Here is a 24,253-nt window from a genome sequence, read left to right as displayed (position 1 = left end):
CTTAACTGACAGAATAGCTTTACCTTAAGTACACATACCTCCATGAGCCAAGGAGAAGGGCTGTGACGTCAAAAGAAGTAAATCTTCTGGAGAAAAAAATGACTGGCGAAAAAAAGTCCTTTGTGCTCAGTCAGCAAAACAAAAGATTTATTCCTTTTAATTTAACAGCCCGTCTCCTTGCCTCATGTACGTAGGTATGTGTGAGCCGAGTATACAGTTCCTCTGACAGTTGAGATACAGGTCTCAGGAGCTGTGTTTCTCCAGACTGCAGCTCATCCTGACATGACTAGGATGGGTTGCCGTTTGAATTATGTGATGGGGCAATTTTATTACATTCTTGGACAACCCATTTAATGAGCCAATTCACATTAGCAATTTTCCATACAGGCCTTAGGTCCTTGTTGGAAAAAATATTGCATTGTGCACTAGTCTTGTCCATTTTGCGGATGTGTAGAATGGCACCTACCACGTGTGACGTGGAGAAACATGGCTGGCCCCAGATTTTGCACATTCATTTGTACTTCACCTTAGATATGTAAATGTTCTCAATATTTTTATTTTTACCATTTTAATCTGATCCTTTTGCTTTTCTTTATAGGATTTGGGAATAGCCAAAGTGGGCCATATGAAGAGGATTTTGCAGGGCATTAAGGACATTACCAGTTCTGTGTAGAAACATTACTGTGACATAGCATGTCCACATTATTGGGGCAGAATGATATATTGTGGAGAACAGGGCAGCTGCTTACAGACTTTAATTCACAATGTATTTATATGGGGTTAGTTCCTCTGAAGGTTCATGGTAAAACAACTCATTGTCCAGTGGGCCAGATTGCCCTGCCAGCTGTTATTAGAAGAACATACAACCAACCATTCAAGAGCGACCTTAGTTATACGAACGTTTGCTTGTTCTCTCAAGAAACGTTGATGCCTAAAGGAAAGAATATGGAATCCTCTTCTTGCTCTGATACATAATTCCATGATACTTCTCAATTACTAATTAATTTATTCACCCTATTCTACCACACCGGTCGCTCCACTGGTAACTTCTTTTCAGAGCCCTTAAAGTGAATGTCCACCCTTGAAAACCATTTATTGTAACCAAATAGTTTCAAAATGCTGTGCTGATTTTTATTTTGTTCTATAGTTTTTGCACATTTTTTTCTGATGCTAGATCCTCTGCGTAGACATAGATTTAACCGTTACCTCTAGAAGGAGCCTTACCAGTGTCTCACTGCATACTGTGATACTCAGTATACAGTGTGCGCCCTCTAGTGGTGGCAGCCTTTACATTATATTTTAAATATACTGTTTGTTTATGTAGCCGGTTTGGGGATCTGTGTCATAAAAAATGGAATCTGTTAGCAGGATTTCACACCCCAAACTACTTATATATGCGTGTATGGCCAACCCGTTACTCTGTTACTGAGAAATCGGCATTTGAATTGATATGCAAATGGATATAGTCGATCTGAAGCCTCTGTCACTCCAGCTCTATTCCCAGCCCAGCGCCAGCTGCTGTTTGACTTAATTCAATCCAAGTCCACCAATACCTTTACATGGCCAGTCTGTACCTCCATTTCTGAGACATCAGTGAAAGAATGGATATGCAAAATAGGCTATTGTGTAATCTGATGCCTCTGTCACTCCAGCTCTATTTACCACCCAGATCTGCCTCCTCTTGCATGACTGACAGCCTCTATGCTGTGTGACTTCAGGCAATCCAAGCTTAGCAATACCTTTACATGGTCAGTCCATTCCTCCATTACTGAGAAATCAGCGAATGAATGGAAAGGCAAAATAGGCTATTGTGTAATCTGATGCCTCTGTCACTCCAGCTCTATTTCCCACCCAGATCTGCCTCCTTCTGCATGACTGACGGCCTCTATGCTGTGTGACTTCAGGCAATCCAAGTCCAGCAATACCTTTACATGGCCAGTCCGTTCCTCCATTACTGAGAAATCAGCGAATGAATAGAAATGCAAAAAAGGCTATTGTGTAATCTGATGCCTCTGTCACTCCAGCTCTATTTCCTGCCCAGAGCTGCCTCAGCCTGCATGACTGACGGCCTCTATGCTGTGAGACTTCAGGCAAAGGAGTAGTCAGTCAAACAGGAGGGTCTGGTGCTAGGGGAAGGAATAGAGCTGGAGTGACGGAGGCTTCAGATCGACCATATATTTTTGGATATCAATTGAATCTTTAATTTCACAGTAACAGAGGAAAGGATCGGCCATGTAAAGGCATTGCTGGACTTGTCTTTGTAAGAGCTATATAAATAGTTTGGGGGGTGAAATCCTGCTGACAGATTCCTTTTACCTGCTAAAAAGTTATATTAGAAAATTAATCAGCACTTAATGTTGGACCTAAAAAAAAATTATGGTGATAAAAGGTGGAGATTTGCATTACAATGAGGTTTTATAGGAATGAAATCTACCTATTCACTGGTCCAGAACTGAATGAATACGGACGGACTTTTGCCCCAAGGATTCTCGTCTGTCTCTCCGGGCTATCAACGCTACTGTGAAATAATTTATTTTTGTATATTTTTTCTCCCGCTTTCGTAAATTGATCATTTCTGCATGTTGTATAAGAGATATGATGAAATGTGAACCCCTAGTTCTCCTATATCACATTGTGAAGCGATGACTTGTCGTCCGGGCAGGGCTCTATGGGCTAATCGTACTTGTGGATGTACAAATGGAGCAATATTTATTGGTGGAGTAGTCTTCGTGTCTTGTAAATGGCTTCTATGCTTCGGGGTGCATTGTTTTTTTTCTCCACAAACTGTGCTGTATTTAGTGTTGCCACCTTTTTCGTCCAAAATTACCCACTTTGGGGGCTGAAAATTAACACACAATGTGATTTTACACCTCAATCGTGAAGATTATTTACCGTGCATTATAGGACTCTTTTCTGGATACCACTCTATAGATTAGCGCAGCGAGCCGAATAGAAAGGTATACGATGTATCCCGGCCAAAAATGCAATGTGAAATCACCCCAAGGGTATATGCACACAGCGACTTTTTCAGGCAGGTCCACTCAGCGCTCAGAAAACTCTCAATAGAACGAACATCTGCATTTCTAACCAAATAGGACTCGCTGTTCAGGCGTTTCAGGGTGTTTTAAGCCCTTCACAACCAAGCGTGTCCCTGACTTTGATGCGGGCTCGCACGTCGAGCCTGCATGTTTCCCGTCAGATGATGGATGATGCTATGTGTAGCACAAGTGATCAGATGATCGCATCTTCAAGTCCCCTTAGGGGACTATTAAATACATTAAAAAGTAAAAAATGTTTTTTAAAAAATATGGAAAAAATTACAAAATTACAAAAGTACAACTCACCCCCCGTTTGCCCCATAAAAAAAATAAAAAAAAATGCAATAAAAAAATGATAAACATATTTGGTATCGCCGCATTAAAAAAAAACTCAGAGCTATCAAAATATAAAATAAATTAATCTGATCGGTAAACGGCGTAATGAAAGAAAGAAAAAAAAAAAACAAGAATTACGTTTTTTTTTTGTCTGCCGCAACTTGCAATAAAACGCAATAACAGGTGATAAAAACATCGTATCTACTCCAAGATACGCTCGGCATGCAAAAAAAAGCCCTCACCCAGCCCTAGATCCTGAAAAATGGAAGTCTTTTGAGTCTCAGAAAATGGCGACGCAAGCAAATTTTTTTTTTACAAGTTTCCGAATGTTTTTTCAACACTTACACTATATTAGACATGTTTGGCATCTGTGTAATCGTACTGACCGGAGGAATCATAGTGTCAGGGTACTTTTACTGTATAGTCAACATGCCAAATAAATTAAAAAAAATTGGAATTACACTATTTTTTGCAATCCTCTAGGAAAATACAAGCTCCTCATACGGTTGTGTGGATGAAAAACTAAAAAACGTTAGGGCTCTTGGAAGTAGGGGAGGCTAAAAGCGAAAACCAAAATGGAAAATAGCCCGGTCATAAAGGGATTAGGCTCTTCAGATTTCCAAAAATGCCAAGCGGTTTTAAAGGGAACCTGTCACCTGAATTTGGCGGGACCAGTTTTGGGTCATATGGGCGGAGTTTTCAGGTGTTTGATTCACCCTTTCCTTACCCGCTGGCTGCATGCTGGCCGCAATATTGGATTGAAGTTCATTCTCTGTCCTCCGTAGTACACGCCTGCGCAAGGTAATCTTGCCTTGCGCAGGCGTGTACTACGGAGGACAGAGAATGAACTTCAATCCAATATTTCGTCCAGCATGCAGCCAGCGGGTAAGGAAAGGGTGAATCAAACACCTGAAAACTCCGCCCATATGACCCAAAACTGGTCCCGCCAAATTCAGGTGACAGGTTCCCTTTAAGACAATAGATGCTGTATACTCATCTTTTTGAGCGTTTTATCAACATTTTTCATTGAAAAAAAAAACCTCTAGCGGCATGAACGGAGTTCAAAAAACGTCCGGAAAAAGGTGGTACAAAAAATGGTGGGCAAAATGCTAACAAAAAAATGCCGGCAATCAAAAACACCAATAAAGTGTTCAAGAAACTACCAAAATATACTAGAAAAGATGCTTCAGGATAAAAAAAAAGTGCCGCTGTTTCCTTCTTCTTGAAAAACTCGTCCGGTTCGCCTGCCTGGAAAAGACGTTGTGTGCATATGCGCTACGTGCATGCTCCCCCACTTTTGCAGCGGTTGCGTAGGCGGGCAGTGGGATGTCTCCGGCTCTCTGCTGCTTTGCCCGCGTACAATCTCCCACTGGTGCCCGCCCCACACTTCGCCTAGTCTAATTCTGCTGACCACCTGACTAAGGAGAAGGATGCGAAACAAATAGGAAGTAACTGGACGGCACATGTAGTGTTTAATAATGTAAGAATGCTGACACTTGGCGTGGCCAGTACAAATATTTAGCTTTCTTGTAAATACCGGCTGTGCCAGTAACTTACAGGCACCCAGGTGGCAACCCTAGCTGTATTGTTACCTAGTACTGTGTAAATGATCAGTGCTCTGATACGTAACTACGAGGTTCCTGTTGGGAATAATTCCGAGTTATTCTGTGAATTGTTTACATGTCAGTTGCCTAACTAAAAAAGTTTGAAGAAAATTGTCTACTTTAGCTGCAGAAGCAGCAAGGAAGAAAAACACCAACTTGGTGCCCTTCATATCCTGAAACATTCCAAAAAATATTTCCAGCCGATCATCCCCATGCACTGTGTTTTACTTTTTATCAAAAAGAAAATTAGAGATGGGAGGGGAAAAAATGTTTCGAGTATTACTGTAATTGTCAATATGGTAAGAAGACATCAACTGGTCCAGAGGCGTTCCACAAAAAAGTGGCTCACACCATGATACTATCCTAAATCTTTAAAGTAATGAAATAAGGGGGTTCTTCAGGATTTCCATGAGTTCAAGAAAAGCACAATAGTGATCTGAGTCGCCTACCCATAAAAAGGACTTCTTGTGCCACGTACGGGCACTTGGCATTGTTTACAGACATCTAGATGGCCAATCTTAGCCAGTGGCATGATAAAACCAACCACAGTTCTGTCCAATAAAGTCTTCTCAGCATGGTGATACATTTTAGATTGGTTGAATGCAGTTGGTGAACTGGAAAACCTAAGTCCAAACATGCATTGCTGCAGTCAAACCTGAACGTGGAGGCTTCTTACTGTGTAGGGTTGAAGGACATAGCTAAGCATTCATACTTTGTGTATGTTGAAGGACGTAGCTAAGCATCCGTATATTGCATATGTTGAAGGACGTAGCTAAGCATCAGTACATTGCGTATGTTGAAGGATATAGCTAAGCATCCATATGTTGCGTGTGTTGAAGAACATAGCTAAGCATCCATACGTTGCAGATGTTGAAGGACATAGTTAAGAATCCATACTTTGCGTATGTTGAAGGACATAGCTACGCATCCATTTGTTGTGTATGTTGAAGGACATAGCTAAGCATCCATACATTGTGTATGTTGAAGGACATAGCTAAGCATCCATACTTTGTGTATGTTGAAGGACATAGCTAAGCATCCAACCGTCAGCAGGATTTTCCCCCATGCAAACAATTTATATGTGCATGTATCTATCAAAAACAAGTCCAGCAATACTTTACATGGCCGGTCCGTTCTTCCATTACTGAGAAATTAATGATTGAATTGATATGGAAATGACTATGGCAAATCTGAAGCCTCTGTCACCCCTGCTCTATTGCCCACTCCTCCTGGTTGACCGATGGCCTCTATGCTGTTTGACTTCAGGCAATCCAAGTCCAGCAATACCTTTACATGGCTGGTCCATTCCTCCATTACTGAGGAATCAGTGTTTGAATTGATATGCAAATGGATATAGCAAATCTGAAGCCACTGTCAGTCCAGCTCTGTTCCTCTCCCAATGCAGCCAATTCCTGCTTGATTGATGGTCTCTTTACTGTTAGACTTCAGACAATCCAAGTCCAGCAATATCGTTACAAAGCCAGTCCGTTCCTCCATTACTGATAAATCATCGCATTAATAGATATGCAAAAATGGCTATTGTGGAATCTGATACCTCTGTCCCTCCAGCTCTATTTCCTGTCCATATCCGCCTCCTACTCTGCTTGACTGACGACTCTTTTGCCTTAAGTCTCCCAGCATAGAGACTGTCAGTTATGTAAGAGGAGATGGTGCTGGACGGTGAATAGAGCTGGAGTGACAGAGGTCTCAGATCTACCATAGCTCTTCAGCCTCATTGCTTATCAATTCAAATGTTGATTTTTTTTTCAGTAAAGGACCGGCCGTGTAAAGATGTTGCTGGAGCTACATGCACAAATAAATAGTTTTGGGGGTGAAATCTTGTTAACAGATTCCCTTCACGTACCTAAACAGCAGCAAATAAGGAGCAAGAACATAAATGCATTGATCTGGATGTGGACTGTAGCTGCCATGAAACGTCAGGAAAATTGCAAAGTTTTCTAAGAGTAGAGTAGTAGTTTTGGTTCCCTTTTTTAACCTTTATTGTAAGATGGAGAGCCTCTTTATATGATTGGTAAGTAGATCTCTGTGTGACGAGAGATGCCCTCCTATAAGGGGGTCTTCACCATGTAGTGGTCTTATCAATTTCAGCACTGAAAGAGTTTTCTAAAACTTCCTTCCTAGATCTCATCTGAAATCCAGACTTCTCTTTTTTTGCCCCCCGGCTTTGTTATTTCCATTCTTGGATCCATACCCACCTCGTCGCCTGCACTGATGACTGTGATAACTGACACGCATGTTCACTTGTGGCAAACCATTGTACATATGTTTGACTCTATATTGTACTTCTATATTGACAGCTGGATTCGGTGTTTATTTCCATGTACCCACACATTGTTATGGGCAAACGTTGCTAAAACTGCTCTACAAACCAAGTCTAAGCCCAAATTATTAAGACTGAGCAACCAAATACTATTTATATTGTAAATGTTTGTTCTTGATATTGTCCCAGTGCCTGTTTTGTTATCCTACATAGCCTGAAGTTGTAAAATGGTATTAAAAAAAAAAAAACATTCTGAAATTTGTCTGAGTCTTCACTTTATTTTTTTCTTATTATTATTACAATTTTTACATGTGCTAGTTTGAGTCCTATTTACTTACAGAATGTTTGTTTACAGCTTGTTGCCTAGGAAACCGACCACCGTGGTTCTCTAGTCTCTAAGCACTGCGTTGAAGGTGACTGGGATTGAGGTGAAAGTGTGCTCTGGCGATCCTAACCAACTTCAAAACAGTGCTTACATCTCAATAGGAAAAGATTGTGTAATCACTGCAAATCTACTCTTGTTTAGCAGACGTGGTCAGTCGCCAAGGCAACCAGCTGTAAGCACAAGTGTTGATATCTTAAGACTGGTTGAAAATTTTAACAAGCAATAAATTGCAAAATTGCTTGTATTTACAAGCACTACCCGGAAATACCCATGTATGGAGATAGTAATAAAACTTTAAGCATCACTTTAAATGTTTTTGTCTATATATTGGCAGCATAGAGAGTACAGAGTATAATAGCAGAGTATAGTATTAGAGTAGAGTACAGCATAGAGTAGTGAAAAAACTCTTGACTAGCATTGCAAATACCAGTTTTAGCTGATGTGCCATTTTTTTTTTTTTTTTGTCATATTGATTCATTTTTACACTATGCTCTAGTTCCCCTAATGCAGACTACATTTCCCACAAAGGGGGTGGAGTGTCAACACAGTGTACTTCATCTCAGATTCCTATTGAAAGGCAGGCAGTGATAGATCAGTAACATAGAACTTCTGTCTCATTATTTACACCATGGAGTCTCTGTATGATCTATGTAATGCAGTTTCGGCCATTCTCCTCCGCCATCTGCTTGTGATAGGTTTCATATGTCAACTACACAAACTGCAGCTCTTGGCAGAAAACGCAGGTCCTTTTTTTGGTCCTTTTTTTATGCGTTTTTTGATCCTTTTTTTGATCCTTTTTTTATGCAGTTTTCTATGCAGTTAAAATGGCTGAAAATACCCTAACCCTACCCCTAACTGTACCCCTACCCCTAACCCTACCCCTAACCCTACCCCTAACCCTACCCCTAACCCTAACCCTTCCCCTAACCCTACCCCTAACCCTATTCTAACCTTAGTGGGAAAAAAAAAAATTCTTAATTTTTTTTTATTGTCCCTACCTATGGGGGTGACAAAGGGGGGGGGTGTCATTTACTATTTTTTTTTATTTTGATCACTGAGATAGGTTATATCTCAGTGATCAAAATGCACTTTGTAACGAATATGCCGGCCGGCAGATTCGGCGGGCGCACTGCGCATGCGCCCGCCATTTTGCAAGATGGCGGCGCCCAGGGAGAAGACGGCCGGACGGACACCGGGACGCCGGGTAAGTATAAGGGGGGGGGAGATTAGGGCACGGGGGGGGGGCATCGGAGCACTGGGGGCGGGCATCAGAGCACGGGGCGGTGGGATTGGAGCACGGGGGGGCGGGATCGGAGCACGGGGGGGCAGCCACACTCCGCCCACGCACTTCCGTCCGCTTCCCCGCACTTCCTGCTGCAGCGGTTCGGCACCACAAACCGCAGTAAAACCCGCAGATATTTTTTTCATCTGCGGGTTTTACTGCGGGTTTGACCTCACAATGGAGGTCAATGGGTGCAGAACCGCTGCGGCTCCGAAAAAAGAAGTGACATGGTACTTCTTTTTTCCCGCAGCTATTCAGCGCGTTTTTTTTTTTTTTTTTCCGCATTGTGGGCACAGCAGTTCCTGTTTTCCATAGGGTACAATGTAATGTACCCTGCATGGAAAACAGCTGCGGACCCGCAGCGGGAAAATCGCGGCAATTCCGCGTGAAAAAAAGGATCGTGTGAACATGGCCTAAAACTTCACATTTATTAGGATAAACATTAAAAACTGGAAAAAAATAAAATCATGGCAGTAGGCGTCTAGATGCGTGGTCTACACATTGCAAGAAAATACACTCATAAAGAAGTGTTCCTTCTCTTCCTCCTCCACCTACTTCTCTTCCTCCTCCCATGAAAGTTTTTAGCCTCTTAATATATTGCAATCATCATATTATACAGCACTGTGTACTTACAATTGCTCATTTTGTATATCTACCCAGGTAATTCTTATCTTTTGCATTAGGTTTATGACATGACGTGATTAATAACCGACAAGCTGAATCCTTCTAAGCTCTATGGAGAAACTGGAGGTCAATTTTCTCTGGAAAAGTCAGGAGTCAATGCAAAAGTCTCTTGCGGGGGGAGGAGGAGATGGGTCAAGAGGTGAAGAAGGGAATGATAAATGCAGGGACAAGATACTTCCTGTTTCTATCCAGATAATTCTCTATTCTCTTTAAGTAGAAAGTAAAAATGAGCAATTGTAAGTACACAGTGCCATATAATATGATGAATGCAATATATTAAGAGGATAAAAACTTTAATGGGAAGGATGCTTTCATTATTTTTTGCTGCTGAATGAACACTCTTGTTATGATCGTGCTCAATCTCACACGGGTAAGGGAGAAGGGAAAGAACTACCAAAGAGAGAGGCCACACCTGTACCCAATTGGTCCCTGTAGAAACTAGAAAAGGCTTTAGCCGCACAACTGAATACACCTCCTTAGACCTGGCTCCTTAAAAGGCCATTGAGGGGTTTCTCCTACCTTCTGAGGAACCAGAGGGGAGGCCACAACACAACACAAATCCAACAAAAGTAGAAGAAAGTGTGCAGGGAGACACAAAAAGCCAGGGTCAGAAACTAAAACACGTTTACAAAGGATAGTCAGGAATAAATAAGGAGAAAGAAGCAAACCAAATAAGTGTAACCTCACCAGACCCCCAAACATAGAGAAGGGAAAGGTGCTGGGAGGAAACCGCACAAATTTGCAGCAAGAAAAACAACTGGTGCTTACTAGTCAAGGTAGTGAAGGTACAGATGAATGACCTCGGGGAGACCAAAACATCCAACACCGCGGAGACGCCATCACGTGTTTCTCAACGCAGTGATCCAGAACACTGCCCCCATCCCTTATGGGAAATATGCAAATGCATGTAAAATAAGCTGCGGAGACACCATCACGTGTTTCTCAACGCAAGCAATGAATAGCCAGGCCTTTCCCCGGGAAGGAACAACCACGGGAAGGGCAGCAACCAATAAAGGAAAACATCCAATAAAGGAAAACCACCTATGCCAAGCATGGTATCCATCCACAGACAGCTGTTTTGGGGTTTTTGCCCCTCATCAGTGTGGAGTAGGAAACTGGCTATTAGGAGCAGTGCCTAGTAAAAGGCTATGAAGGTACAGATGAATGACCTCGGGGAGACCAAAACATCCAACACCGCGGAGACACCATCACGTGTTTCTCAACGCAGTGATCCAGAACACTGCCCCCATCCCTTATGGGAAATATGCAAATGCATGTAAAATAAGCTGCGGAGACACCATCACATGTTTCTCAACGCAAGCAATGAATAGCCTGGCCTTTCCCCGGGAAGGAACAACCACGGGAAGGGCAGCATCCAATAAAGGAAAACCACCTATGCCGAGCATGGTATCCATCCACAGACAGCTGTTTCGGGGTTTTTGCCCCTCATCAGTGTGGAGTAGGAAACTGGCTATTAGGAGCAGTGCCTAGTAAAAGGCTGTGAAGGTACAGATGAATGTGGTTGTTCCTTCCCGGGGAAAGGCCTGGCTATTCATTGCTTGCGTTGAGAAACATGTGATGGTGTCTCCGCAGCTTACTTTACATGCATTTGCATATTTCCCATAAGGGATGGGGGCAGTGTTCTGGATCACTGCGTTGAGAAAGACGTGATGGTGTCTCCGCAGTGTTGGATGTTTTGGTCTCCCCGAGGTCATTCATCTGTACCTTCACAGCCTTTTACTAGGCACTGCTCCTAATAGCCAGTTTCCTACTCCACACTGATGAGGGGCAAAAACCCCGAAACAGCTGTCTGTGGATGGATACCATGCTTGGCATAGGTGGTTTTCCTTTATTGGATGTTTTCCTTTATTGGATGCTGCCCTTCCCGTGGTTGTTCCTTCCCGGGGAAAGGCCTGGCTATTCATTGCTTGCGTTGAGAAACACGTGATGGTGTCTCCGCAGCTTACTTTACATACTAGTCAAGGTAAACCCCTAGCTGAGGAGCAAAGCAATCTACATGGAAATATAGCCAGCAAGTGAGGTAAGTGAAAGGTGGATATATAGCCTATCCCAAAATGTGATAGGACAGAGTCAAAATAGAAAATGGAAAACACCTGGAGAGAAGCCAACCAAGAAAAGAAAACCAAGACAAAAACCATCAGCATTTGGACAAACACAAAAAGGACTGTATCCCAGCAGAGAGGGAAACTGACCATGCAGCAAAAGGTCATTGGATTAAATCCCAAAACCAAGCCATGGCAACTCTTTTCTCCTTTATTCTTACATTAGCCATTCAACTCAAAGATGGGAACATGTCTTGCCATTTTTTTGTCATGAATAGCTTTCAGCTAGCGCCTTTTTGCTTTGCAATAAATTCATCAAAGGGTTTGTGCCATTTTTAAAGTTGTCTTTTATGTAACTAATTTCCTGACTTTTACATAAAGGTCGCTTTTACAGCTGTTTTACACTGCTGCATCAAATGCGATTTTTAAAAAAGTCTCAATTATTTTTTTCAAATGTACTCTATGTCCTCCCCAACCCATCTGGGATCATTTTTTTGTACCCCACAAAAGCAAAAATAGTTACAAAGCAAAAGTAACAATCAATGCGCAAAATTTATAAACCACATGAGCTATGTTAAAAAATGTATCAATCTTTCACAACTCTATAAGTAAAACTTATATAGGTCTCTCAAATGAGTATACTGTATAGCTGAAAATTGTCGCAAGCCAAGAGTTTGCCTCCGCTATAAGTATATATTTTTGCAACATTAGCTTGACAACCATTCAGTGTGGCATGAAAGTGCTGATCAGTACGATGTTAGAATGTTCGTCATTCCATATACCATTGGAATATATTGGAACATTGATCATCTGACGGGATATTAGCGTTGCAGTCATTTAGTATGATATTAGAACGCTGATCATTCACTTTGATATTGCAATATAAGTCACGATATTACAATATTATTCATCCAACGTTATATTAGAAATTGTAATACGAGACTTTATATTGAAAGAGGCTTATCCCTTCTTAACAATTTAGACAACCTTAGAAGGTTTATGTTAGACGGAGGTCTGGGACACTCAGAAATCGCAGGAGGACGGATGAAGTGGACGCCAGCGCAGAAACATTTTTTAACACGTAAAATTTCAGAATTTATTATTTTCCCAAAATCTATTAATTAATATGTATTTTGTGAGACAACCCATTTAAGGAGTATCTTCTCTAAATCTCCACCTCCTGGTCCTAACTTGTATTTGACATATTCCAAAATACTCGAATTTCCTGACCTCACCCTTGTTTAGTGTTGAGTCAAAGGTGTAATCTCTGACCAGTATTGATCATACTTATTTGCTTGGAGATCTGACTCTCCTAAGTGCGTGGATCCTCATTTGGCTATATTCACAAAGCCTTTCTCGTTACAATTAATACATTGTGCAATGGTATATTTTTTTCCAGTTTGAGGATTTGTTGAATTCTTTTGTTTTAAGCATAAAGTCTTCACTCAGGTTCATCATCCGTCAGTGGAAATATAGTGGGCTTCCACGTAGTACAAAGGCTCTGGAAAAGCGAAATGGTTCCTCGTCTCTCCCCCCCACCAAAAAGGAAATCCGACGATTTCTGCACTCCCAAATCCAAATGCTCCCCTCACATCTGAGCCCCAGTGTGCCTAAACCACATATAGTACCCAAATGTTTGGCATTTCTGTAGGGGTAAGAGACCACCTAATTTATAGGTGCGTGTTTCCAGGAGCATGGGCTGGGCATAATATACTGGGGGCTACAACATAGTGTATTCTGTGGCTCATCTGTGGTGTCAATATGATCACTGCACCCCTAGATGAATTCACTGAGATGTGTAGTTTGAAAAATGTGGTTCACCTATGGGGGGGTTCTGTTGTTCTGGCACCTCAGGGGCTCTGCCAATGTGACATGGCAACCTCAAACCATTCCAGCAAAATCTGAACTCCAATATGGCGTTTCTTCCCTTCTGAGCTTTGCATTGTGCCTCAAAAGGAGTTTTCAGACAGATTTGGGTTATTGGCATACTCATCTTATATATAATTGTCTAAGGGTCACTTCCGTCTGTCTGTCTGTCACGGTTATTCATTCGCTGATTGGTCTCGCCAGTTGCCTGTCATGGCTGCCGCGACCAATCAGCGATGGGCACAGTCCGGAAGAAAATGGCCGCTCCTTACTCCCCGCAGTCAGTGCCTGTCGCCCGCATACTCCCCTCCGGTCACCGCTAACACAGGGTTAATGCCGGCGGTAACGGACCGCGTTATGCCGCGGGTAACGCACTCCGTTACCGCCGCTATTAACCCTGTGTGTCTCCAACGTTTTCTATTGACGCTGCCTATGCGGCATCAATAGTAAAAAATGTAATATTAAAAATAATTTAAAAAAAACCTGCTGTACTCACCCTCCGTAGTCGCTTGCGCCGGCCGCCATCTTCCGTTGCAGGTTCCGGTGGCAAAGATGGTATGGGAGAAGGACCTGCCATGACGTCACGGTCATGTGACCGCGATGTCATCACAGGGCCTGCGCGAGAAGGACCTGCCATGACGTCACGGTCATGTGACCGCGACGTCATCACAGGTCCTGCGCTCATGGACTACAAGGGGCCCTCGGAAAGGTGAGTATAGCTTTATTTTTTAACCTGTGACAAACCTGGCTGGGCAATATACTACGTCGCTGTGCAATATACTACGTGGCTGGCCAATATACTATGTGGCTCTGTGCTGTATACTACGTCACTGGGCAATATACTACGTGGCTCTGTGCTGTATACTACGTTGCTGTGCAATATACTACGTCACTGGGCAATATACTACGTGGCTGCGCAATATACTACGTCACTAGGCAATATACTACGTAACTGGGCAATATACTACTTGGCTGGGCAATAAACTACGTCACTGGGCAATATACTACGTGGTTGGGCAACATACTACGTGGCTGGGCAATATACTATGTCACTGGGCAATAAACTACATGGCTGGGCAATATACTACGTCACTGGGCAATATACTACGCAGCTGGGCAATATACTAGGTCACTGGGCAATATACTACGTAGCTGGGCAATATACTAGGTCACTGGGCAATATACTACGTGGTTGGGCAATATACTACGTCACTGGGCAATATACTACTTGGTTGGGCAATATACTACGTCACTGGGCAATATACTACGTAGTAGGTCAATATACTACGTCACTGGGCAATATACTACGTGGTTGGGTAATATACTACGTGGTTGGGCAATATACTACGTGGCTGGGCAATATACTACGTGTCTGTGCAATATACTACGTGACTGGGAAATATACTACGTGACTGGGCAATATACTACGTGACTGTGCAATATACTACGTGGCTGGGCAATATACTACGTGGCTGGGCAATATACTACGTGGCTGGGCAATATACTACGTGGCTGGGCAATATACTACGTGACTGTGCAATATACTACGTGACTGGGCAATATACTACGTGGCTGTGCAATATACTACGTGACTGGGCAATATACTACGTGGCTGGGCAATATACTACGTAACTGGGCAATATACTATGTGGTTGGGCAATATATATACTACGTGGACATGCATATTCTAGAATACACGATGCGTTAGAATCGGGCCACCATCTAGTGAGAAATAATTGTGTAACAAATTGTACCTTTCATTTTCTCTTATTAGCCATTATGAAAATTAAAAACTTGGGATTAAAGCAACATTTTAGTGGAAAAAAATGGCAGTTTTCCATTTACTCCGCCTAAGGTTATATAGTTCTGTGAATCGCTTGAAGGTTCCAAATACTCACTACACCCCTAGATGAATTCCTCAAAAGTTCTAGTTTCTAAACTGTGGTCAATTGTAGGGGCGGGTTCTGTTTTGGCATATCAGGGGCTCGTCAAATGTGACATGGCATCCGCAATCTATTAAAGTAAAAAATGAGCTCCAGAAATTAACTGCCGCTCCTTCCGTTCTAAGCCCTGCCATGCATCCACACAGCGGTTTTCCCACCACCGATGGGGCATCGGTGGTACTCAGGACAAATTGCACAACAAATTGTACAGTCAATTTTCTCCCATTACCTTTTTAAAAATGAAAAATTTGTGTCAAAACCAACTTGTTTGGAGGAAAAAAAAAAATATATATATATTTTTTTCATTTTTACTGCTCAACATGATCAAATTCTGTGAAGCACCTGCAAGTTCAAGCTGCTCACCACACATCTATATAAGTTTTTGGAGAGGACTAGTTTCCAAAATGGGGTCACTTGTGGGGGAGATTCATTGTTTAGGCACATTAGGGCTCTGCAAACGCGACATGGCATCCATTATTTATTCCAGCAAACTTTGCACTCAAAGAGTGGTCCTCTTTTCCTTCCGTTCACCCAAACAGTAGTTTTCCCCCACATATGGGGTATTTGTGTACTGATGAGAAATTTTACCATAAATTATATGGTCTATTTTCTCCTGTTACCCTTGTGAAAATATTAAATTTGGCACCAAATCAAAATTTTTGAATAAAAGTTAATTTTTTTCCTTCCACGTTGCATTAAGTCCTATGAAGTACCTGAAGGGTTAATAAACTTGAATGTGGTTTTGAGTACCTTGAGGGTTGCAGTTTTTAGAATGGTGTCACTTTTCAGTATTTTCTGTCATGTAGACCCCAAAAACTCACTTCAAATGTGATGTGGTCCCTAATAAAAAATGGGGATTTTTGTGAGTACTCACCGTAAAATCCTTTTCTCAGAGCCAATCATGGGTGTATGCTGCTGCCACTAGGAGGCTGACACGAAGTTGAAACAAAAAAAGTTAGCTCCTCCTCTGCAGTATACACCCTCCTGCTGACTCCCAGAGAACCAGTTCAGTACAAAAGCAGTAGGAGATCATTAACATCACATGAGAGTACAACCATCGAATTAAAGATAAACAAGCGCAAGCCAAAAGATTAACAGGGTGGGTGCTGTGTCCCCCAATGATTGGCTCGGAGAAAAGGATTTTATGGTGAGTACTCACAAAAATCCCCATTTCTCCTTCGCCTCATTGGGGGACACAGGCCATGGGACGTCCCAAAGCAGTCCATGGGTGGGGAACAACATAATAGATCGACTCCAATGTCCCAACTGACTAAAGTTGCGCTACCACCGCTTGCAGACTACATCTGCGAAGAGCTGCATGTGCAGAAGTCAGAGCATAAGCTGTACCAAGTCGCAGCCTTGCAGACCTGTTCTGTCGATGCCCGATGGCTCAAAAAAGCATCCGCTGACTGAGTAAAGTGTGCCTTAATCCCCGCTGGGATAGGCTTATCTTATCTGATGCAGTAGGACTTCTGAATAGCCAAGCGAATCCATTTGGTATTGTGGCCATGAAGCGGCTAAACCCTACGTGAGACCCTCAGGAAGCACGGATAGGGCATCCGATCTACTGAAGGGCGCCGTATTTGAGACGCACCTTCTGAGTGCCGTTACTACGTGCAGGGTGTGAAGAGCTCATTCCACCCAATGTACCAGTGCTGGACAAAAAGAGAGAAGGACTAAAGGCCCCTTCACATTAAGCGACGCTGCAGCGATACCGACAACGATCCGGATCGCTGCAGCGTCGCTGTTGGTCGCTGGAGAGCTGTCACACAGACCGCTCTCCAGCGACCAACGATGCCGGTAACCAGGGTAAACATCGGGTAACTAAGCGCAGGGCCGCGCTTAGTAACCCGATGTTTACCCTGGTTACCATGCTAAAAGTAAAAAAAACAAACACTAGATACTTACCTACCGCTGTCTGTCCTCCAGCGCTGCGCTCTGCTTCTCTGCTCTCCTCCTGTACTGTCTGTGAGCCGGAAAGCAGAGCGGTGACCGCTCTGCTTTCCGGCTCACAGACAGTACAGGAGGAGTGCAGAGCACAGCGCTGGAGGACAGACAGCGGTAGGTAAGTATCTAGTGTTTGTTTTTTTTTACTTTTAGCATGGTAACCAGGGTAAACATCGGGTTACTAAGCGCGGCCCTGCGCTTAGTTACCCGATGTTTACCCTGGTTACCAGTGAAGACATCGCTGGATCGGTGTCACACACGCCGATCCAGCGATGTCAGCAGGAGTCCAGCGACGAAATAAAGTTCTGGACTTTATTCAGCGACCAACGATCTCCCAGCAGGGGCCTGATCGTTGGTCGCTGTCACACATAACGATTTCATTAACGATATCGTTGCTACGTCACAAATAGCAACGATATCGTTAACAATATCGTTATGTGTGAAGGTACTTTAAGTCCTCGATAAGGTGGAAAGACAAGATCACCTTGGAAAACAGAGAACGTAGACGATTCGATGACCACCTTGTCCTGGGGGAAAATCAGGAAAGGAACTCTACAGGACAGAGTAGCTAGATCTGAGACGTGTCTAATAGACAGCACTGGGACAAGAAAAAGATGACGTTCAGAGACATCCTGCAACAGTTCGAAAAGACTTCAGCTAAAAAGCACCTGGGACCAATATAAGGTCCCAGGCCTCTAAAGGCATACTACAGGGGAATACCACATGGGAGACTCCCTGAAAGAAAATACTCACTTACAGAATGGATGTAATCCTGCTCTGGAATAAAAACCGATCAGGCCTTTGAGAGAGAGCGAGAGAAAGAGCTGAGCACCAAACCTGATTCCAGATCAGTCTGGAGAAATTCCCAAAATGGAGGGAACAGAGAAGACACGAGGACGTACGCGGTGCCTGCACAGTGCGAAAAAGGTTATCAGGTGTGCTGATAGATACTAGCTGATGCAGGCTTCCCAATGCTAATCATGGTGGGAAACCCCTGATGAGAGAACCCAGCTTTGAGATTGCTCGAGGCTTCAACGGCTAAGCCATTAAACACAGGGCCCCTGAGTTCTCATGACAAAATGGACATTAGCAGAGCAGATCTGGATGATCCGGCAGTCGCCACAGGACATCGGCGACTATCTGCACTAAATCAAACCTGGGCAACAAGGATTACTGGAGTCCCCTCCGCTTAGATCTTCCTGATGACCCTCTGAACTAAAGAAAGCGGAGAAAAAAATATATACAGAAGATGAAACTGAAGCAGCGGGGAGACCCGCGCATGCACCTTCATGGTCTAGGGATCCCGAGACCGAGTTGTGAAGTGGAGTACCTTGGTGTTCAAACTTGAAGCCATCAGATCCACGTCCGGAGTCCTTTAACAAATACCTAATGGTCACCCTGCTGTGGGTATCCCATTTAATGATTGATACATGCGACAGCCATGGCTTTGTCTGATTGAATTCGGATGGGGTGACCCTCTACGAGGTAATGGAACTGCTGCAGGGCTCGGATTTTCCAGACATTAATTGGAAGACTCTACTCCCGAGTTGACCTGTGCCCCTGAGCCATGAGGTGACAAAGAGTGATCCCTAGCTAAGGAGACTGGCATCAGTAGTCACCACTAGTCATTAAAGCCAAACCGAGACAAAGGATTTTCCCGGGAAGAGAGAAGACCTCAATATCCACCACCTGAAAGGCTGCATGATCTACCGGGGCAAGCGGCATCAGCGATCGAGGGAGGGTTCATGCTGCAAGGGACTGAGCTGCAGCAGAACGAAAAGAGACCTCTTCTGTTGCTGCCACCATTTTTCCCCAGTGCCCTCATGGCAAACTGGATAGAATGACGGGATGAGTGGTTAAGTGTGCGGGCTCCTTGATTAAGGTCTCTGACCTTGTCTTGAGGGAGAATCACTAGCCCTCGGAGGTATCTGGGATCATACATAAAAGGGATATCCACTGGGCTGGAACGAGGTACACTTATCAGCGAGCCCAGGTGAGGAAGAGTATTTCTGGTGATGCGAAGGCACTTCGCGCAGTCCTGGAAGGACGGACCCCTGATTAGAAGGTCATCTGAACAGTGCAGAACGAACACGCTCCAAGAGTGCAAGATGGACAGGATGTCCTTCATGACCTTTGAGAGTACCTTGAGAACTGAAAATGCTGTCCGGGAATGGCGAAGCACAGGAATGTCTAGAGAGGGGAAGATCAGAATATGGAGGAATGCATCCCGTTGTCGATGGATGCTAGAAAAGTCCCTCTTATCGACGAGTTTGCATGATCCTTGGTGGGATCTGGTCCCAAGATTCTAGTGCTGCAAGGCTGTAGTGCTAACCACTGAGCCAACATTATAGATGGAGGAATCATCCAAGTGAGACTGGCAAAGACCCTGACTAATAGAGAAATGATCATAAAGGGACTGTATAGCTGTGACACCATGGGCTGTGACAGCAACAAAACCCACTCGGGAAGGGGGGGGGGGGGTATAGACATGTTAATCCATGCATCCTTGCAGAGAAAACCAATGGGGCCTCATGGTCGGAGCACTTACCCAGGAATGTTGTTCAAGGGTACTGCAGGTCCGTTAAACTATGGTTGGATTTTGATCCCAGGACCCCATGTAGCCAAAGTAATGACCAAACTTCAAACAGGTTTGAGTAGAACCCTTTGTAAATCTATGGTGTCCATAAAAGGATGTCCTTCTAAACGTGATGGCATTTGTCGCTGATAGTGCCAACGCAGCTAGCCGCATCCAAAGAAGCGTCCATGGAAACCATGGCTTTAGCTACCCCCGCCGCGGCAGACAATAGATGGTGCTAAACCCGAGGCCCCAAAGACGGAGCGAGTCAGATACTCTGACGGTCCGTGGGTGATGATCCATTCGGCCAGGATAGAAGGATTCTGAATACCGGACAAAATACTGGCAGGTTTACAGCAGTTGATTCAGCTCAATCTTTACGCAGATCAGCTGAAACAGGGGGGTACCTCACCTTAAGAGGCCTCTGACCTGTGAGGCATTTATCAGGTCGCTCTTAGCGCCGTTAAGTATAACCCAGACCTCCGGGTGAATGGTACACGCTGTATGAGGGTGATTAGTCCTCTTGAAGGGCACTGTGTGTTCTGGGACAGAACCAAAATCCTTGTCAAACTTTAGAGTCTGATTGACGGCCTCAATAAGCGAGTCCCCCATTTTCTGGAACTCTGGCGAGTGTAGATCCGGGGAAACATCCAATTCAAACTCAGAGTCTTGTTCTGCAGCTCTCTGGTGAGGGAGAGAGAGAAACAGAGCTCACGGACGCCAAGGCCTGAGATTGCTCGGGTAATCGTAGCACGGATCCGATTTCTAGACGCCTGAACGTTTCTAGAATACTTGTGGCCCCTGCTAACCGATGACGCCCGTGTAGGAGAAGATCCATTTATATCAGACCTGCTAAACGCTCCGATTCACAGAGGAATCACGGAGGGATTCAATCTCTTTGGCCAGAGAAACCACGCATTGTTTCAGTGACGAAGCCCACTCAGGGGTACTAGGTACACTGGTATTGGGGTGGTGGAGGGCTTCTGAACGCATTTGTGGTCACGGGCTTTGCAAGTTAAATAGGGCCAATAATCTTATTAGACCCCTTTGGAAACTTGGACCGTGACAAGATGTCATTGCACCTTTAAGACCGGGAAATACTACATTGGGAAACGGCATGCAGTCGTTGTGCCCCTTAAATGCAAAACCATTGCCCCTGTGTGAGCCGGCCGGGTGGACCAAGATGGCCACCGGGAGTTGCAGAGGCTGTAAAGTCTCTCAGAGAGCGAGAGGCGCCAATTTGGGGGGCGGAAACACAGCCGCGATGTCATTTAGTGGGCGGAGCCTCGTGACTCATGAATAGGCCCAAGCTGGGGCCTACATTTCTGCAGCCGGCGGGAGCGTTACCAGGGTTAGAAGTGAGAGGGGGCGAAAAAAGCGAGTGCTACCGTCCCAGACGAGAAGCACCAGAAAAGTGGGTGGAGACACCTTAGCGCCATAATGCGGGTGCAGCTTCCGGGATGTGGCCTACACATCGGCCAAAGTTGGGGGCTAAATTTTTTCAGCATTGATAGAAAAAAGGATCCAGAAATGCACCCTCACTGCCAGAGTGAGCCCCCCCCCTGCCAGCGTCGCACCAGACCGCCTGTCCAGAGCCCACCAGCATCGGCATTTACCCGGAGAAGCTGCCGGGTGGCCGGTAACCCAGCTGTATGAGACAGGTGCTGAAGTCCCCTTGATGCTGGTCTTGGATGGTGCAAGGATATAGGGATCACCCTCAATCCATCATCCCTTTAATAGGGAGTTGGAGAGGGACCTACACATCGCCCGAAGCAGAGGACTAAATTTTTGCGGCTGGCGCATCACAGGGAAGCCCCGGTCAGCATGTGAATATCCCGCTGCAGGGGCCCACCGCCGCTGGATCCACTCACCATCAGTGCACGTCCCGGCATGGAGCCGCCGCAGAGGTCAGGTATTGCAGCGTGGACGGTGAAGGGATAAAGGGGTAACCCTCAATCCATCATCCCTTTGTTAGGGAGGTGGAGAGGAACCATCCGCCTCCTTGTGCCATCCGCTTTAACAGTGGTGGGACAGTGGGGGCTGCTCGGACGCCAAAGGAAAGGCGAATCTGTACATCCATGAAATTCAAGCCCCCGGGTAGATTGGGCAACTTGTCCGGCTATAGGCCTGGCTCCAGGTGAGGATACATGGAGGCGACACTATGTGCTCGCCCGTTGCTGGTGTGAGGAGATCGGGACCTGAAGAAACCGTCGCCCCTAAAGTGAGCTCAGGCATGGCTTCCAGTTGTCGCAGGAGAGGGTACGGGGAGGCGACACTCCGCGTTCTCACCTGTTGATGATTCGGGGAGATAAGAACCTTTAAAGGATCTGTCGCCCCCTTCACTCAGTTAATTAAAAAATAAAAATTTACAAAAAAGTAAAAAAATAACAAAAACGATGGGGTCTGAAAAACCAGACCCAAGTGCCTCCTACAGACACTAAGCAAGAACTGATTAGCAGAGAGTCAGCAGGAGGGTGTATACTGCAGGGAAGGAGGGAACCTTTTTTGTTTTAATTTAGGAGTCAGCCTCCTAGTGGCAGCAGCATGCACCCCTGGTCTGTGTCCCCCAATGAGGTGAAGGAGAAAATGGTTTTGTAAATTTTGTTGTAAAATTGAGAAATTGCTGATAAACAACTTTTCTAACAAGAAAAAAAAAATGTATGTTTAAATAATTGTGCCTATGTAAAGTAGACGTGGGAAATGTTAGTTAACTAATTTTTGTGACATTACTCTATGATTTAAGGGCAAAAAAAAAGTTGCACGTTTTCACATTTTTGCCAAAATTCCGATATTTTGCCAAATAAAATTTACCACTAAGATAAAGTACAATGTGGCATGGAAAAAAAAACCAAACCAATTCTCAGAATCAGTGGGATCCGTTGAAGCGTTATTACCTCGACGTGACACTGGTCAGAATTGTAAAGTTTGGCTACTCATGAAGGTAAAGATAGGCTGGGGGTGAAATGGAATCCGGCTTCTTCTTAGGCCTCATTCAGACGTCCTTTTCACGGATCTATATATATAATTGTCTAAGGGTTTTTCCGTCTGTCTGTGTCTTTCTGTCTGTCCTGGAAATCCTGCGTCTCTGATTGGTCGAGGCCGCGACCAATCAGCGACGGGCACAGCGACGATGATGTCACAAAGGAAGTAGACACCCCGTGTCTCTGATTGGTCGAGGCCGCAAGGCCTCGACCAATCAGCGATGGGCACAACGACGATGATGTCATAAAGGACGTAGAAATCCCACGTTTCTGATTCAGCGACGGGCACAGTATCGACGTAGATGTCATAATGGTTGCCATGGTGACGATGATGTCATAAAGGTTGCCTCGACCAATCAGCGACGGGCACAGTCTGCTGTGAATTCTGGAATCATCATTGTCCATATACTACGGGGACATGCATATTCTAGAATACCCGATGCATTAGAATCGGGCCACAATCTAGTAAGCTATAATTGGTACATTGAGCTGGATTTTACATTTATAAGGCTCCTCACTAGCTGTGTGTCCATGTTTGGGACCTGCTCAGCCATTATTTACACGGACGTCACTATGACATATGGCAAGGTTCTAATAGGAGGTTAGGACCATCACGATTTGGGTCACCTTGTCGCTGGTAGGATGGCTTTTTACAGAGGTTAGGACCATTCCGTTTGGGTCACCATGTCGCTGGCAAGATGGCTTTTAGCAGAGGTTAGGACCATCCCATTTGGGTCACCTTGTTGCTGGTGGGATGGCTGTTATATATGCACCACGGCATTTTTATTATTATTTTTTTTTTTTTTAATAGCAGGGATTTGTTAATTTTGTGCCTGTCTTGGGTTTTATAATGGGTACATGTGGGTGTGCTCACTTGTCCATTCCCCACCCCGGATCATTTATCAGTAAAAAAAAAAAATCTCATGTCCGATTTTGATCTAATTTGCAACATTTTTCTTTTTTGCACACAAGAAAAAATAATCTAATATATAAAGCTGAATGTGTGTATGTGTGTGTGTGTGTATGTCCGGGATTGGCATCTGCACCGTCGCAGGTAAAGCCACAAAATTTTGCACAGTCACACGTCTGGACCCTGAGAGCGTCATAGGCTATGTTGTGAGGTGAAATTTTAACCCCGTGCTTTCCAATTCACCAAACAATTTTGCCCCTATCTACATAATGGGGAAAAAGTGAAAGGAAAAGTTTTGGAGGCGTCGCAGCTACAGCCACAAAATTTTGCACAGTCACACGTCTGGACCCCGAGAGCG

General features: G+C 44.4%; 1 protein-coding gene across 7 annotated transcripts in view; it reads left to right on the top strand.

The window, feature by feature from the left end:
• LOC138662704 (diacylglycerol kinase eta-like) overlaps positions 1 to 3,482 on the top strand; it is a 255,548-nt gene extending 252,066 nt beyond the window's left edge. For 6 of the 7 annotated variants that reach the window (XM_069748579.1, XM_069748582.1, XM_069748580.1 and 3 more), the window contains one exon: positions 599 to 3,482. In XM_069748579.1, coding sequence (XP_069604680.1) covers positions 599 to 673 — 75 coding nt within the window. In that variant the 3' untranslated portion in view covers positions 674 to 3,482. The remainder of the gene's footprint in view (positions 1 to 598) is intronic. The other variant, XM_069748583.1, reaches the window with a different exon arrangement.
• Positions 3,483 to 24,253: the final 20,771 nt, after the last annotated feature.

This window comes from Ranitomeya imitator, chromosome 2, assembly GCF_032444005.1.
Source record: "Ranitomeya imitator isolate aRanImi1 chromosome 2, aRanImi1.pri, whole genome shotgun sequence".
Taxonomy (NCBI): domain Eukaryota; kingdom Metazoa; phylum Chordata; class Amphibia; order Anura; family Dendrobatidae; genus Ranitomeya; species Ranitomeya imitator.
This window is presented reverse-complemented; position numbering and strand designations above follow the sequence as displayed.